Here is a 19626-nt window from a genome sequence, read left to right as displayed (position 1 = left end):
TTTGAAGCGGCCAGCCTGGGCTGGTTTCTTTGCTCTACCTGCTGTATTGTAGTGGTCTGCCTGTGCTGGCTCGATGTAAGTGGTGGATTAATATGATCTTAGGCCCTGGGCTGTACACAAGTTATGGGCCCACATCCTACACGTAAGGTCTCACCTACATGTCAAAGTACATCACATGCCACTCTGCAGACTGTCTCTTAGCCTGATCATCTGCTGCCGCCCTCACACTTCCCTACAGCCCCCACCACAGTAATTTACATAGATTGTAAGACCAACATTACAAATAATACCGCCATACTGTTACTGAATAATACCCCCATACGGTTACGGAATAATACCCCCATACTGTTACTGAATAATACCCCAATACTGTTACTGAATAATACCTCCATACTGTTACTGAATAATACCTCCATACTGTTACTGAATAATATCCCATACTGTTACTGAATAATACCTCCATACTGTTACTGAATAATATCCCATACTGTTACTGAATAATACCTCCATACTGTTACTGAATAATACCCCAATACTGTTACTGAATAATACCTCCATACTGTTACTGAATAATACCCCCATACTGTTACTGAATAATACCTCCATACTGTTACTGAATAATACCCCCATACTGTTACTGAATAATACCTCCATACTGTTACTGAATAATACCTCCATACTGTTACTCAATAATACCCCAATACTGTTACTGAATAATACCTCCATACTGTTACTGAATAATACCTCCATACTGTTACTGAATAATATCCAATACTGTTACTGAATAATACCCCATACTGTTACTGAATAATACCCTATACTGTTACTGAATAATACCTTCATACTGTTACTGAATAATACCTCCATAATGTTACTGAATAATACCTCCATACTGTTACTGAATAATACCCCCATACTGTTACTGAATAATACCTCCATACTGTTACTGAATAATACCCCCATACTGTTACTGAATAATACCCCATACTGTTACTGAATAATACCCCCATACTGTTACTGAATAATACCCCATAGTGTTACTGAATAATACCCCCATACTGTTACTGAATAATACCTCCATACTGTTACTGAATAATATCTCCATACTGTTACTGAATAATACCTCCATACTGTTACTGAATAATACCCCAATACTGTTACTGAATAATACCTCCATACTGTTACTGAATAATACCTCCATACTGTTACTGAATAATATCCCATACTGTTACTGAATAATACCCCATACTGTTACTGAATAATACCCTATACTGTTACTGAATAATACCTCCATACTGTTACTGAATAATACCTCCATAATGTTACTGAATAATACCTCCATACTGTTACTGAATAATACCCCCATACTGTTACTGAATAATACCTCCATACTGTTACTGAATAATACCCCCATACTGTTACTGAATAATACCCCATACTGTTACTGAATAATACCCCCATACTGTTACTGAATAATACCCCATAGTGTTACTGAATAATACCCCCATACTGTTACTGAATAATACCTCCATAGAGTTACTGAATAATACCTCCATACTGTTACTGAATAATACCTCCATATTGTTACTGAACAATACCCCCATACTGTTACTGAATAATACCCCCATACTGTTACTGAATACCTCCATAATGTTACTGAATAATACCTCCATACAGTTACTGAATAATACCTCCATACTGTTACTGAATAATACCTTTATACTGTTACTGAATAATACGTCCATACTGTTACTGAATAATACCTCCATACTGTTACTGAATAATACCTTTATACTGTTACTGAATATTACCTCCATAGTGTTACTGTATAATACCTCCATACTGTTACTGAATAATACCTTTATACTGTTACTGAATAATACCTTTATACTGTTACTGAATAATACCCCATACTGTTACTGAATAATACCCCCATACTGTTACTGAATAATACCCCATAGTGTTACTGAATAATACCCCCATACTGTTACTGAATAATACCTCCATAGAGTTACTGAATAATACCTCCATACTGTTACTGAATAATACCTCCATATTGTTACTGAACAATACCCCCATACTGTTACTGAATAATACCCCCATACTGTTACTGAATACCTCCATAATGTTACTGAATAATACCTCCATACAGTTACTGAATAATACCTCCATACTGTTACTGAATAATACCTTTATACTGTTACTGAATAATACGTCCATACTGTTACTGAATAATACCTCCATACTGTTACTGAATAATACCTTTATACTGTTACTGAATATTACCTCCATAGTGTTACTGTATAATACCTCCATACTGTTACTGAATAATACCTTTATACTGTTACTGAATAATACCTTTATACTGTTACTGAATAATACCTCCATAATGTTACTGAATAATACCTCCATACTGTTACTGAATAATACCTCCATACTGTTACTGAATAATACCTTTATACTGTTACTGAATATTACCTCCATACTGTTACTGTATAATACCTCCATACTGTTACTGAATAATACCTTTATACTGTTACTGAATAATACCTCCATACTGTTACTGAATAATATCCCATACTGTTACTGAATAATACCCCATACTGTTACTGAATAATACCCTATACTGTTACTGAATAATACCTCCATACTGTTACTGAATAATACCTCCATAATGTTACTGAATAATACCTCCATACTGTTACTGAATAATACCCCCATACTGTTACTGAATAATACCTCCATACTGTTACTGAATAATACCCCCATACTGTTACTGAATAATACCCCATACTGTTACTGAATAATACCCCCATACTGTTACTGAATAATACCCCATAGTGTTACTGAATAATACCCCCATACTGTTACTGAATAATACCTCCATAGAGTTACTGAATAATACCTCCATACTGTTACTGAATAATACGTCCATACTGTTACTGAATAATACCTCCATACTGTTACTGAATAATACCTTTATACTGTTACTGAATATTACCTCCATAGTGTTACTGTATAATACCTCCATACTGTTACTGAATAATACCTTTATACTGTTACTGAATAATACCTTTATACTGTTACTGAATAATACCTCCATAATGTTACTGAATAATACCTCCATACTGTTACTGAATAATACCTCCATACTGTTACTGAATAATACCTTTATACTGTTACTGAATATTACCTCCATACTGTTACTGTATAATACCTCCATACTGTTACTGAATAATACCTTTATACTGTTACTGAATAATACGTCCATACTGTTACTTAATAATACCTTTATACTGGTACTGTACTGCAAGGTTAGGGGGGTCTGAGCATCTGACTGCTCTAAAGGGGGGGGGGCAGAATTCCGCCCCCCTATAGAGCCCTCTGCAGTAAGTCAGACGCTCAAACCCCCCCTATCCTTCAATTATAGTTGCAGTATACTCCTGGGTCCCGGTCCCAGCAGCTTTGGTCGACCGAGTTAACGCAGGAACGTACCTCGTAACTTCTCCTCTTCACTCGACTGCTCCATCTGCAGACCTGCTCCTCTCTGACGGCGCGTACTGCATACAGCGAGGAGGAGGAGTGTTACACGTGCCCATCATGCGGCACGTCTGCTAAGTCTGCATGCCCCCTCCCCCCGGTCCAGTCCGTCCCTTGCTGAAAATGTCACCCGTCATTTTCGGGTAGGTGGCGCCGCCTGAGGCTGTCGGCTCACCTCGCCTCATGGCAGGTGCAGCACTGAGTAGATGTATGAATCTTTATCAGCAAAGTCTGCATGAAGTTTGTTCTTTATGTGACCATTCTTAAAATGCGTCATTGACCTTCCTAGCATTAATGGGGCTTGCAGAAATCTATGCACAACCATAGATTTTTCTGTCGTAGAAATTTCTACAACAAATCTGCCGCTTGTGAACATAGTCTTAGGATACTATTATGTAAGACCAGCTGGGGGCAGGGAGGAACGTGAATAATAGATTCTTTGAAAGTTACTGTGCAATATATAGAAGCTATAGAAATACATGGTAATAATGAAGTCATTGTATCAATGGCAGCTACTGTAATAATGAAAAGGCTGTGCAGGAATTAATTGTCGTAACCAGGTCCAGCATGAGGATCTAGAGCTTCCAGCAATCCAGCTATTTTCTAACTGCAGCTTCAGCTTTTTTGTTCTATCTACAGACACAGTGCGCTCAATTTTGCATTTATAGGACGCCAAATAGGTTTCTTATTGGAATTCGGAAAATCAATTGTTTGTACCACAGGTTGTTAAGACATGAAAAGATTGTCTTTCAGTGAATGCAGGGTTCACTTTATATGGCTGACACTTGGTTTTTAAAGAAAATAAGTATCTGCTGCATGGTAGAACAAAAATACTGATAAACACTAATGTATTTTAGTAATTATGGTATTCTGAGAAAAGTTATTTAGGAAATTGGTAAGCCCTGCTTCATGTTTTAGATATACTATAAATCATAAAGATTATGTTTTCTCCAAAATATTGTTTTAATTCCTTTTGGCAAACAATATCCATTTATCTATATTTATTCTGTGTTATTATATTATGTTTTGTCTGTAATTTGTAAATAATAACCCAGTTAATTATTAATGAAACACTTTTCCTAGTTTGCTGCCTGGACAGTGGACTACACCTTAGAAACAGCGGGACCAAATTGATGAACAAATGTTCCCTACCATTACTTCCCTGAAATGTATGACCAATCCCAATTAACAAGTTATTTTTGTATGTGAGTAAAAATATAGTTGTGGGTAGGTGGCGGGGGAGGGGACTGTTGAACACTTTGTAGCAACTGGAAAAGTATCCTACAGCACTATAGAATATCTGAAGATAATTCACATACCACATGGCCAGCTGGAGTCATAGGGGCCCGCTGCCAATTTAAAAGGAAAAAGTTTTCTTTACAGACAGAACTTTACCATGGATGTGAACAGACTTGTGTGTTAGGGCCTTTTCACATCCTTTTGGTCTCCGTCGGTGGGTATGCGTTGGTATAAATTTTTTTTGTAATATATATATATATATATGGACAGTAACATCAGGGGCTTCCTCAGTCCCGGAGTCCCCGGCCAAAGCACTACCAGGCCCGAGTCGGCAACTCGGTAGTTTAATAGCACTGTCCATATATGCACAGTGACGTCAAGGGCTTTCCCAAGACAGGAGTCACTGGCCAGAGCGCATCCGATGCTCTGGCCGTGGACTCCGTAGTTGAAAGACCCGTCCATATATGGACAGTGACCTCAGGGGCTTCCTCGGGCACAGTGCTGTGCCTAGGGAGGTCGGCCGACGTATCCCACTGTATGCCTTTGCAGTGCGATATGGGGCTATCTTGCGGTAGGTATATGTTGGGACTTCTCCTGACATATACTTCTGATGGAAGAAAAAAAATTAGATGTGAACGGGCCCTAAGCTCAGTAAAGCAAGTGAGCAAAAATGTATCATTGTATATCATCTGATATAGTGTAGAATACTTCACTATTTTTTTCTTCTAACGTTATCTTTACTATGTCTATATATATCTATAATGTGAGGAAACATATGTGACAGCATGGACCTATATACCTTATTTATCTTATAACATGAATAAAAAATGCATTCTTCTAGAGCTATTATGCAAGGGTGATTTTATATGACTTCAGGAATGAAATCCTTTAATAAAGCAGACCTGTGCCGCATGGCATAGAACAGGAGGAGTTGAGCAGATTGATGTATGGTTTTATGGGAGAAAATTCAGTATAAGGCCTTATTTACACGAACGTGTGCGTTTTGCGCGCGCAAAAAATGCTGCATTTTTTTGCGTGTTGCAGTTCCGTGTGTCATCAGTGTTTGGTGCGTGGCTGCGTGATTTTAACGCATATGGCATCCTTATGACACGCGGTTTTGAGGTTTAGAAAATGAAATTAAGGAGGTAGTTTTATTTTTCCCTTCATTTCTTGAACAACTGTTGCACGAATCACGCGCAGCACACGGAAGTGTGTCCGTGTGCTGCACGAGATTTTCACGCACCCATTGACTTCAATGGGTGCGTGATGCGCAAAAACGCAAAAGTATATGACATGCTGTGAGTTTCATGCAGCGGACATGCTGCGTGAAAAACACTGAATCTCTGAATGGCTTCGTGGACTTACATAGGTCCGCGCGACGCGCGTGAAACACGTTCGTGTAAATAAGGCCTAACTTGTATTTATTCATGTAACTCCCTGCTCGCTCTGGTTTTAGTAACCCAGTAGGCAGACTCACTCAGTGATGGACATTCTTCCCTGTATGAGTGTGCATACACGGATAGCTGTCAATCAGTGATTAGGACCGCCCATTGGACTCATAAGCCCAGAGCGAGCAGGGAGTCACATGAATAAATACAAGTTATACTGAATCTTTTTTCACAAAATCATACATCAATCTTCTCATCTCCTCCTGCTCTATAGCATGTTGCCCTCAGACAGAGCAGTGACAGGTTCACTTTAACTTACCTGCAGAGCCGATGTATTCAAGCAGATTACAAAACAGCAAAACAAATAAAGTTGGCTCTTTACAGCTCATCAAATCATTGATCTTTTTATTACATTTCCTCTGCTACTCCAATATATATCAGTTAGTACATGTTACTCTGTGTATTAGATTTCAGTAAAGTGTCCAGAAAAACAAATGAGAATGACAACTTTGGCATTTGGAAAGCAATACTGCGTGTGATTTACTCTGGCTGCAGGCAACTATAATTGGCAGCAAAATCCTTTGTGTTTGTTCTGTTTTTTTCTGTTCAGAAAACACTGATTTGGTTACTTTGTTATTAAAATTGATATAGAAAGTTATCTCACAGTGGGGGTTATTTGGAAATAATATAATTATTCTGATCATTGTACAGAAGTTACAATGTGGTCCTGAGGCATTACTGATCATTGATGATCACTGAAGGTTCTGCAAGATCTAGGACTCTATGATAGCCACTTCATGTCAGAATACAATGTCATACAATGAATATGATAAGATGCATAAACATTAAAGTTAATCAGGAAGACATTATGGTGGGAAAGGTTCGGTGGACTTCGTGGTAGGCATTCCGCAGCAACACGTAAGGAAAACAGGATTCCAGCATGTCTACAGTGAGGAATGAGGACTCCTCCACAAGCTGAAAGGCAAGCAGACACACAGTTAGTTAGAAGTACGGTAACAATAAAATATGCAGTGTCTGTAAGATCTTTTGTATGAACTGTGTCTCCATAGTTATATTAGTTGTATCTATTGTATTTACCTTCATTGAGAACCTGTCACCTGTTTTTTGTGGACCTGTCCATGTTTAAATCCATGTCCACACCTTCAACCTCTATAAAACAGAACAGGTTCCCTATATGTATTCTTTATTTCGGCTCTGACATTTTCCTTTCCAATACGTTTTTCTTTGTTTGAAACATGACAATACAGACCAACTTAAAGAAACATTCCGGAAAAAATGTATATTCTGTGTTACGGGGGCGGACATAACATTGGTGCAACCTGTGCGGCTTCACAGGGGCCCAGTTGGTAAGGGACCCACTGCCACCTTAAAAGCAGCTTTGTACTGTATATTGGATTGCATGCAAGAAACTAAGCTATTGACAATGGCTCAGAATTATTGATGAACTGTAAGGCCACGTTCAGACGTGGCAGAATTTTTCTGCTGCAAATGTTGGTGCAGATTCAGGGAAATTACGCAACGAATCTGCACCAGCATTTGCATATTTGACAGGTAATTTAGACGTTGCAGATATCACAGCGGACTTGCCACAGATTTCAGTTTTTGCATTGCAAAGGCTGAAATCCTCAGTGAAATTTCGCTGCTACTCCGCAACATAATGTGCATGCTGCGGAGGGAAAATTCTGCACCGCAGCCTAATTTTCGCAAAGTTATATTCCGCAACCTCTGAACTAAGTTTCCTAAAAATGTATAGAAACAAATGTAAAAAAACGGCTGCTGCAGAATTCCACTGCGGACTGTCCGCAGCGGAATTCAACAGCAATTCCGCCACGTCTGAACGTAGCCTTAGAGAGACGTAACAGCGGGGTATTCTTTTGTGAGCTAATAGAGAATAAAGGGCCCACATACTGTTCTTGCACGGGACCCTCTGCTCTCTATGTCCACCACTGCTGTGTTATGCATCATGAAGTGCCAGAAGGGCAGTGCATTACCGAGGAACGGAATCGCTGTGTCAAGCACCACCCTATCAGACTCTGCACTAGGCATAGCACAGTGTATCTTTTTGTTACTTTGAGACTTTTTTTGTATCTACCTGCAGCTACAGTCCAAAGGAATACATTGAGCTGTATGCAATTGTGTGGACTGTAGCTGCCACTGATTAGTTAAAGAGGCTCTGTCATCACATTATAAGTGCCATACAGTGAAGGAAATAAGTATTTGATCCCTTGCTGATTTTGTAAGTTTGCCCACTGTCAAAGTCATGAACAGTCTAGAATTTTTAGGCTAGGTTAATTTTACCAGTGAGAGATAGATTATATATTTAAAAAAAAAGAAAATCACATTGTCAAAATTATATATATTTATTTGCATTGTGCACAGAGAAATAAGTATTTGATCCCCTACCAACCATTAAGAGTTCAGCCTCCTCCTGACCAGTTACACGCTCCAAATCAACTTGGTGCCTGCATTAAAGACAGCTGTCTTACATGGTCACCTGTATAAAAGACTCCTGTCCACAGACTCAATGAATCAGTCTGACTCTAACCCCTACAACATGGGCAAGACCAAAGAGCTTTCTAAGGATGTCAGGGACAAGATCATAGACCCGCACAAGGCTGGAATGGGCTACAAAACCATAAGTAAGACGCTGGGTGAGAAGGAGACAACTGTTGGTGCAATAGTAAGAAAATGGAAGACATACAAAATGACTGTCAATCGACATCGATCTGGGGCTCCATGCAAAATCTCACCTCGTGGGGTATCCTTGATCCTGAGGAAGGTGAGAGCTCAGCCGAAAAGTACACGGGGGGAACTTGTTAATGATCTCAAGGCAGCTGGGACCACAGTCACCAAGAAAACCATTGGTAACACATTACACCGTAATGGATTAAAATCCTGCAGTGTCCGCAAGGTCCCCCTGCTCAAGAAGGCACATGTACAGGCCTGTCTGAAGTTTGCAAATGAACATCTGGATGATTCTGAGAGTGATTGGTAGAAGGTGCTGTGGTCAGATGAGACTCAAATTGAGCTCTTTAGCATTAACTCTACTTGCCGTGTTTGGAGGAAGAGAAATGCTGCCTATGACCCAAAGAACACCGTCCACACTGTCAAGCATGGAGGTGGAAACATTATGTTTTGGGGGTGTTTCTCTGCTAAGGGCACAGGACTACTTCACCGCATCAATGGGAGAATGGATGGAGCCATGTACTGTCAAATCCTGAGTGACAACCTCCTTCCCTCCACCAGGACATTAAAAATGGCTCGTGGCTGGGTCTTCCAGCACGACAATGACCCGAAACATACAGCCAAGGCAACAAAGGAGTGGCTCAAAAAGAAGCACATTAAGGTCATGGAGTGGCCTAGCCAGTCTCCAGACCTTAATTCCATCGAAAACTTATGGAGGGTGCTGAAGATCCGAGTTGCCAAGCGACAGCCTCGAAATCTTAATGATTTACAGATGATCTGCAAAGAGGAGTGGGCCAAAATTCCATCTAACATGTGTGCAAACCTCATCATTAACTACAAAAAACGTCTGACTGCTGTGCTTGCCAACAAGGGTTTTGCCACCAAGTATTAAGTCTTGTTTGCCAAAGGGATCAAATACTTATTTCTCTGTGCACAATGCAAATAAATATATATAATTTTGACAATGTGATTTATTTTTTTTAATATATATAATCTATCTCTCACTGGTAAAATTAGCCTAGCCTAAAAATTCTAGACTGTTCATGTCTTTGACAGTGGGCAAACGTACAAAATCAGCAAGGGATCAAATACTTATTTCCTTCACTGTATCTCCTACATAATGTGATCGGCGCTGTAATGTAGATAACAACAGTGCTTTTTATTTTGAAAAACGATCATTTTTGACCAAGTTATGAGCAATGTTAGATTTATGCTAATTACTTTCTTAATGCCCAACTGGGCGTTTTTTAACCTTTTGACCAAGTGGGCATTGTAAAGTGAAGTGTATGACGCTGACCAATCAGTGACCAATCAGCATCATACACTTCTCTCCATTCATGTCCATTCGTACTCAGCACAGCGTGATCTAGACTGATCTAGCTTTGCTGTCACACACACACTGACATACACAGCTATTAAGTCCCACACAAACTTTACCGAAGTGTCGGGAGTGTGAATAGACATTGTGTCCTGGCTGGAGGTGATGTCTATTCAGTAAAGTTAATCTGGGTGTATGTGACAGCACAGCTAGATCACGCTGTGCTGAGTACAAATGGACATGAATGGAGAGAAAGGTATGACGCTGATTGGTCACTGATTGGTCAGCGTCATACACTTCCCTTCACAATGCCTTGGTCAAAAGTTAAAACACGCCCAGTTGAGCATTAAGAAAGGAATTAGCATAATTCTAAATGTGGTCATAACTTGGTCAAAAATTATCGTTTTTCAAAATAAAAAACACTGTTGTTATCTACATTACAACATCGATCATATTATGTAGGAGATAGGGCACAGAGCCTCTTTAAAATCAATCAGTAGCCCTACAAAAAGTCTTTGTGTAACCAAGACCTATTTTACTGCCATGATCCTGGTAGGAAGACTCCAGGTAACTTTCTAAAAGTATTCAGAAAAGAGTCAGGATACTTTATAGCATTCATATAGCGAGCCTATAAAAGACCTTCATTTCAAATTCTCAAATTTGAAAACAATAGGTAAACATAGGGTCAAAAATAGTAATAAACGTGACCACATAATAAAATCTTAAAAGTCTGTTTAAGTCGCTGTTCACACTGAGTTTTTTTGCAGACAGAGAAATCTTCCTCGAGGCAGATTTTGACCTGCCTGCGCTCTCTTTGCCGCGTTTTTTGGCCACGGCCATTGAGCAGCACAGGAAAAAAATGCCTCCGCCTGCCATTGAAATCAATGGGAGGCGTTTTCAGCCATTTTTTGGTGTGGTTTCCGCGTCAAAAAAACGTGCCAAAAAAACTCTGTGTGAAGAGGGCCTATGTCTGTTAATGGAACCAAACAAAATTGTGATTGCCAAAATATTGAATATGTAAACCTAACACTATATGATAAGCTCAGCGTTTGCTATAAATTAAGGTCAATCGAAACATCCTATACACAAAATCTGTTAAAATTACATTTTTACCTGACTTACAGTCCTCCACACTGGCTCTGAGCAACACATAATAATTAGAGATATACACTGATTCATTGGTCCAATAATATGAATATATACATCTACATATAGTAACTAGGACCAAAAGTTTGCCAACTGTGCTACCTACTTTATGTGTAATGTAGACATATGGTCTAAACCACAATTATAATGTAAAAACTACTCATAACACACCTATAACCATGATTAATAACAAGCTCAGCCGCTCGATCCTTCTACATACTGTAAGATGTGCTATATTGATGTACTCAGCCATGAAAACCATGCTAGTCATAAAGGAGCCAAAGAGTTTCATTACAATGCACTTGACATCTTAGTGTGTTACACACCGATAAGTTGATATTGTGTAATATTCTGAAGATAATATGGTTTCCTTGAACCGTACTACAGGGTTATAATAGAAAATGAATTAGAAAAGAAAAAAAGGAGATTGAAAACATTCCAGAAGTTTGACATGTGCTGGGAATACTGAGTAATGCAACATTGATCAATGCTACATGGAAGAGAATGTGCAACCCCTGCTGTGCATTGATGAAAAGTTGCTTGCTAGATTTCCCTCTGGACCATGCATAGTCCTCTGTAAATGGGTAATAAGAATTATCATGTGTCTACATAGACTAACAAATGAAGCAAGGTTGGGTAAATACATGTATTGATTTGGACAGCTTTGGTCACTCTCATCCCCACTGTGATAATATAGAGCCGCTCACGAACAGACCCAAACATCATTACGTCTGTCACAGCGAGTGCACATCAGCGCTCAGTGCAGGAAAAAACACTCATGGAATAAGCAACATAATTGGCTCTACTGAGTAAATCTAACCATGCAAACAGAAAATATTTCAATAATTAAACTTTATTGGAGATTAATTACCCGTTTTATTTTTATTTATTTTGAAACCTTATCATAAAGAAGATTTCATCAAATGGATATGTAGCCGTAAAACGAAATTTGGGTAAAACAGCTTCTCATATCTTGGCTAAATGTGGGATCATATTTACTTACTTAGAAAGTATAAATACTATTATCCACAATGAAGGTTGTCTATAGTTATTTCCCCCGGTAGGAGATATCCTGCAGCTGATGTAACATGCATATACTGCCCAGTTTACTAAGTTATTAGGGGATTGAGGTCATAACTAACATCCAGACAACTTTTTGCCAGTAGTTAAATAGGAACTACACTTCCATCAAACTTTTGAGATGTCATAGAGGCATATCAAAAGTTTGGATTGGTGTGGGTCCGGGTGCTGAGGCCTCAACCGTTGCTGAAACGAAGGTGCAGAAGTGCTCAGCAGAACGCTTTGCTCAGTCGGCTGTTATCAGTGCTCATCGTCAGGCTTTAGATGGCTTACATAGAACGTCTATGAGAGCTGTCTTCAGCTTGACAGGGGGCGCCGATCACAGCTGAAGGTTTTCTTTATATTAACAGTGGATAAAATGGAACTTTACAAAAGTTATGTCATAGACTTTTATCTGGCAATTGTTATAATTAGACCATGGTATACAGCAATATTGCCTCAAGATGGCCATACACTGTGCGATATTCGGCCTGATATGACAATAAGGCTGATAGTAGTGCAGCCTTTGCAGCTATATGAGTCCCATGTAGAGGAGGGTCTCAGAAAAGGTTTTTCTTTCTCTATGCTATGTAACATACCAGGGCAGTTGAATAAGAAAGGTACAATGCACACCAAAAAGTTGTTATCCAAAGATAGATTTTTTATATTTGTAATTATGCTAGTTTAAGTGCGACATTTCAGTCATCTCTGACCTTCATTAGGCAGTTTAATAACCTGGGTTCTGCGTAATGGCGCTTACTGTATGGATGGGTTCTGCATTGTACCTTTTTTATACTACACGGGTTGGGCCCCTACGCATTCACCCATACGAAACCTAGTGCGGCCTGAACACCTTCAAATACCAGGGCAGTTGATTACTTCACTCTGTTCCGTTAAATGCAAGTTTCCAAAGTGCTCCGTCTGTATACTATAGGTTACGCATAGATCTGTGTACATGCTTCTTCTAAGCAAGCCCAAAAAATGACACGGCTCCTATTTAACATTAAAGGGGTTGTCCCATTTTGACAACCCCTTTCCGCATGCCCTATAAGGAGGGGTCCCTTGCTAACAAGCTCTCGCTGTAAGAGACCTGATCTGACCATGTATTACATCTTGAGATCAATTATTCAGCATGTTCTCTCTTTCTAGATCATATCTATGTATAGTGATCGGTTCTGAGATGTTGAGTATTATGTGAGAACATATGGACACAGAAGAGGAAAAATAAAGAGAAAGAAAAATAATGCATTGCATTATAATCTGATGCTCATTCTCTTATATATATTTTTTTATACATATATATTGTTCAATTTTGGTTAAATTGTTTTCTTCCTTAGAAAATCCACTATACTCCTTAATTGTGTAGAAACTAATGAATAACATACAGGCATAAATGGTAGTTAGCATGATGTATTTATTGTCATGTTCATAAGACAGAACGTTTAATATCTATGCATAATAACTTGGTAACTAACCCGGATTAAGTTCCAACACACTGATGATATGTCATAACCTATATGTCTATTATAGTGACTCGTTGTCATGGGGTAAGATAGCTTGTAGCGATTTACCCATAGCTGTCAACACACGTTGGCTTACCAGCCTCCCAGCCCTCCTTCTTTCTATGCCTCTCCTCCCCTCCCGATGACCTGGTTATGCGCGTGCGCGGTTTACCGCATCATGTTGTCATGGTAGCGGGCCGGCGCGTGCGCATACTGAGTGACTACTCGCCTTGATATTCATGGCGGCCGCTGTCCTGCTGGACGCACTGCGCGTGCGCTGGGTCCGTCATCAGGTGCACATGGTGGCGGCTTCGGCGCATGCTCAGAGCGTCACGGCAATTGGGCAGCTGGGTCATCTCACCGGCTCACTCATGGAGGGTCGGGTAGGTGTGTCCACAGGTGCACGCCATTGCACTTCCGATTATTTTTTCATTTGCTGTTTTATATAAAGACACCACATGTCTATATGCAAACTTACCCCTGAGGAAGCCACTTTGTGGCGATACGCGTGGGGCTTTCCATCCCTTTTCTCCCCCATATAGCTTGAGACACAGGACATGCTGATCTGATGCCTAACTGATGCAACATTTTCACACACTCTTTTCAAGATTATATGCATTGCATGCCTGCTCTGGGGGCTTAGCTGAGTGTTAGGAGGTAGCTATTTGCTAGCCACTTATCATGGTGGTATTCCCCCTTCAGTGATCTATATATGGCATTCTTTATGCTATTTTAAATGTTTTTAACTTCTATGTAGTGTTTAATGTATTCAATAAACGGAAATTTTTTTGTATACTCATATGGCTATTCCTTGATAGTTATACCTTTTGCCTTATACATACCCATTTGTTTTGTTTTATTTCCATGTATTACATTTGAATGGCAGAATATAATGCTACATTTTCCCTGTAGTGGCCACTACAGGGGAAATGAACAGCCAATGGCAACCTCCTCTCGGCAAAATCAGCTGTTTATTTCTAAAGCATTCCGAGGACCCCCAATATGTTGTGGCTTGCCCATGTAATATATAAGCTCATAACTTTATCAATATCCTGTTATGATGAATAGATTATGGTGGAATTTTGAAAGAAGAATACAGAATCATAAATGATAAATACGGCATTTGCGTGTTTTTTCTATATTACTGGACTGTTTGCATGTGCGGTGAGCATGGAACTCCTAGAACATGTACCTATAGAAAATAAATTAATAATTTAGTCAAAGTGAAATATTTAGCACTATAGGTACAGTTACATCATGGTTGAGAAGCGCTCCCGTGCAAAAATGCTGTATATATACCGCACGCAGGTGTCACAGGCTCAGGAGTTGAGCCTGCACTATTCACAGCAGAAGCTGGCTGTTATATACAACCGGGCTCCTGCTGCAATGGCCAGGAATAGAGCTAGTTCTGATTCCAGCCTTTTAACTCCTTAGATGCCGCAGTCAATAGAGACTACGGCATCTAAGTGTTTAAAAGAGGGAGAGAGCTCTTTCTGTACCCCATTGGTGCAATCGTGGGGTGCAGATGGGTTGCTAAGGCAACTAGGAAGACTAACAATGGCCTCCTGGTCTGCCATGTATGGCTTAACAGGCTGTCTTTCAGTTTAAAACTGACTGTTATAATACACCACACTACATAAGTAGTGCAGTGTATTATACCAACGATCAGCAGTCCCAATCTTCAAGTCCCCCATTTTTAAAAAGTTAAAAATATTGTTTAGAAAAAAAAAGTTTCAAGTAATAAATACAAAAATCAACTTTTTTCCTTGATCAAGTCCTTTATTATTGGAAAAAATGAAAACATTAAGAAAACTATACATGATTGGTATTGTCTTGTCCGTAACGACCTGAACTATTAAAATATAATGTTATTTATCTCGTGTGGTAAACGACGTAAAAAAAAATAATAAAAAACTACAGCAGAAGTGCTTATTTTAGGTCACCTCGTACCTAAAAAAATGTAATAAAAAGAGATCAAAAAGTTGCATGTACCCCAAAATGGTATCAAAACTGCAGCTTGTCACCCAAAAAAAATTATACAGCTCCATCAACCGAAAAATCTAAAAGTTATGGCTTTGCAGAATATGGCGACACAAAAACATGATTTAAAAAAATAGAAATGTATTGTGTAAAAGTAGTAAAACATAAAAAAACTATATAACTTTGGTATTGCCGTAATGGTATTGACCTGCACAATAGAGATAACATGTCCTTTATACTGCACGATGAATGCCATAAAATATAAAACCACAAAAACTATTGTGGAATTGCTTTTATTTTTCTATTTCCCTCAACAAAAATATTAATAAAAGTTTTTTCAATACATTATATGTACCCCAAAATGATGCCCAAAAAAAGGCCTTCATATGATCATTTCGACAGAAAAATTAAAACGTTATGATTGTTGGAACACAATGATGCAAAATCATGACCCAGACTAATCTATACAGCCAGCAGTTTCTCCCATAAAGCCCCTCGTCCTCATAGACCCCACAGGTGGACCCCCGTAGAAGCAGTGGAAATTATGACATTTCGGGGCCTTGCGCTGTATATGGTGCTAGTGAAGAAGCCAAAGATTAGGCAATACTTGAGCGTGAATATTTTGTTCAATACTCCAATTTATCATATAGCCATGTCTCATGGTACAAAAAGCCGGCCCTGTACATTGTGCAGATGGCATTGTATAACACTTACGTATTATCCCGAAGTGTAAGCAAGACAAACATTCCATCAGTTTTAAGAGGCGGTTATCAAGGCCCTAATATTTTAAAACCATGAAGGGGAGGGTCCAAACACATCTGCCTCAAAATGTCATCATCTCTGCTGGAAGCAAGGCCGATCGTATTAAACCAGAGCAACACTTTCCCAGCATAGTTCCCCAAAGAAGGGAGGACAAAAAAAAAATGTGCTGTGTGTTCCAATAGGGGGATAAGAAAGGACACCATTTATCAGTCCGACACTGGCCTGTGCATAAAGGATTTCATTCAGGGGTAAATATATATGTCTTTCTTATGTGATTGCATTATGTACTACTGACTAATTGCTGCAACACTGATATATTATTATTATTATTATTATTATCTGATATATTTACTACGGTTTACCCCCTTTTGGGACATTTTAACCAATTGCACTGTTTTACGTCATGTATGAAGGGCCTTGACACAGCGTCCCTACGCAGCCCACCTGCCGTGCTTGTTTCTTTCTTCCTCTATTTGTGAAGGTTGAAGTCTTATTTTTACCCTTGTGTACTATTCTGTACTTTTTATTATGCTTTAAAATAAAAAAAATTCTTAACTTTTTGGGAAAATAAGGTTGGAACTCAATAGGTTTTCATTTTACTTTAAACCTGTAGCGACATCTGCTGTACATGTACGACGGATGTGCGCTAACCCAGTAAGGTGTGGGCCAGGGGCGTAGCTAGAGGCTCATGGGCCCCGATGCAAAAATTCTTACTGGGCCCCCCCCCCCCCCCCCCCCCGCAAACTTCTCATGGCCGACGGTCCGCAGCTTTCAGCTGCATCGCTGGGTCTCCTAAGTGACCCAACAATGCAGCACTAGCAGCCGGGGGCGTGACTATGGCTGGGTTCACACACACTATTTACGGACGTAATTCGGGCGTTTTAGCATTGAATTACGTCCGAAAATGCGGCTCAAAAGCGTCGGCAAACATCTGCCCATTCATTTGAATGGGTCTTACGATGTTCTGTGCCGACGGTCTTTTTTTTTTACGCGCCGCTGTCAAAAGGCGGAGCGTAAAAAAGACGCCCGCGTCAAAAAAGTGCCTGTCACTTCTTCAGACGTAAATAGAGCCGTTTTCCATGGACTCCATGGAAAACCAGCTTCAATTACTTCCGTAATGGACGCAGCAAAAGGCACATGCCATTACGGCTGAAATTACGGTGCTGTTTTCTCCTGAAAACAGCACCGTAATTTCAGCCATAACAGACGCTGCCGTGTGAACATACCCTCAGGGCTTAAGATGTCAGGGAAATAGCCCCAATACATATGTGTCCGCCCAAAAAAAAGTGTGTATATGAGACAGCATAGCATATCTATAGCACTACGACCCTATACACTATGGATAGGATTAGATACAGTGGCTGAGCAGACAGTATCACACATGATAGGATTAGATACAGTGGCTCAGAAGGCAGTATCACACATGATAGGATTAGATACAGTGGCTCAGCAGACAGTATCACACATGATCGGATTAGATATAGGGCCCAGCAGACAGTATCACACAAGATACGATTAGATACAGGGCCCAGCAGACAGTATCACACATGATTGGATTAGATACACAGCTCAGCAGACAGTATCACACATGATAGGATTAGATACAGGGCCCAGCTCGCTGACATTGCGGCTCCAGCGCTGGACCCAGTAAAGGTAAGAATAATAATTTTGCTTCTTTATGTGTTACTGATTATTTTTGTGTTTGTGTTTTTTTTACAGGTTCGGTAGTTGGACTTCGGAGACGAGGACTTCAATGACGGCGTTTTTTTTATTCTCAATAAAATGGTTAATGAGGGTTGTTTTTTTATTTCAATAAAATATTTTTTCTATGTGCTTGTATCTTTTTAAACTTTATTATCACCGCCTTAGTAATGGCCGCTGGCTGATTGACAACCTCCATTACTAAGGCGGGGCTTAATGTTAGCTGGTGCAGAGGCCAACACTAACCCCCATTATTACCCCGGTACCCACCGCCACCAGGAGTACTGGGAAGAGCCGGGTACGAACCAGTACCCGACCATCTGTAGTGACGGGCAGGCACCGGGGTGGCCCTTCCCACCCTTGTAATGCTGCCTGCTGCTGCTGTGTTGTATCTGGCTGGTTATGAAAATTGGGGGGGACCCGACATCGTTCTTTCCAATTATTTTTTTAAATGACGTGGGGTCCCCCCCATTTTTCATAACCAGCCAGATACAATAAAGCAGCAGCAGCCTAGCATCACCAGGGTGGTAGGGGCCACTGTATCTGGCCTTTCCCCTCCTGATAATACCAGCCTGCGGCCACCCCAGTGGCCGACCATCACTACAGATGGTCAAGTACTGGATCGTACCCGGCTCTTCCCAGCACCCCTGGTGGCGGTGGGTACCGGGGTAATAAAGGGGGTTAGTGTTAGCCTCTGCACCGGCTAACACTAAGCCCTGCCTTAGCAATGGATGCTGTCAATCAGCTGACGGCCATTACTAAGGCGATAGTAATATAGTTTAAAAAAAAACACAAAGACATAGAAAAAATATTTTATTGAAATAAAAAAAAACCCACACAGCCCTCATTAACCATTTTATTAATAAAAAAAAAGCTGTCATCGAAGTAGTCCTGGAATCCGCCGTAGTCCAACGACCGAACCTGTAAGAAAACACACAAAAAATGATTAGTAACACATGTGTTAGGGTATGTGCACACACACTAATTACGTCCGTAATTGACGGACGTATTTCGGCCGCAAGTACCGGACCGAACACAGTGCAGGGAGCCGGGCTCCTAGCGTCGCACTTATGTACGATGCTAGGAGTCCCTGCCTCGCTGCAGGACAACTGTCACGTACTGAAAACATGATTACAGTACGGGACAGTTGTCCTGCAGCAAGGCAGGGACTCCTAGCGTCGTACATAACTATGATACTAGGAGCCCGGCTCCCTGCACTGTGTTCGGTCCGGTACTTGCGGCCGAAATACGTCCGTCAATTACGGACGTAATTAGTGTCTGTGCA

The 19626-nt window shown here is 40.2% G+C and overlaps 1 protein-coding gene across 1 annotated transcript in view; it reads right to left on the bottom strand.

Moving 5' to 3' along the window:
• Positions 1-6555: 6555 nt before the first annotated feature.
• NCKAP1L (NCK associated protein 1 like) overlaps positions 6556-19626 on the bottom strand; it is a 225855-nt gene continuing 212784 nt past the window's right edge. The window contains exon 31 of the mRNA XM_075850114.1: positions 6556-7142. Coding sequence (XP_075706229.1) covers positions 7023-7142 — 120 coding nt within the window. The 3' untranslated portion in view covers positions 6556-7022. The remainder of the gene's footprint in view (positions 7143-19626) is intronic.

This window comes from Rhinoderma darwinii, chromosome 2, assembly GCF_050947455.1.
Source record: "Rhinoderma darwinii isolate aRhiDar2 chromosome 2, aRhiDar2.hap1, whole genome shotgun sequence".
NCBI classification, from domain to species: Eukaryota; Metazoa; Chordata; class Amphibia; order Anura; family Rhinodermatidae; genus Rhinoderma; species Rhinoderma darwinii.
This window is presented reverse-complemented; position numbering and strand designations above follow the sequence as displayed.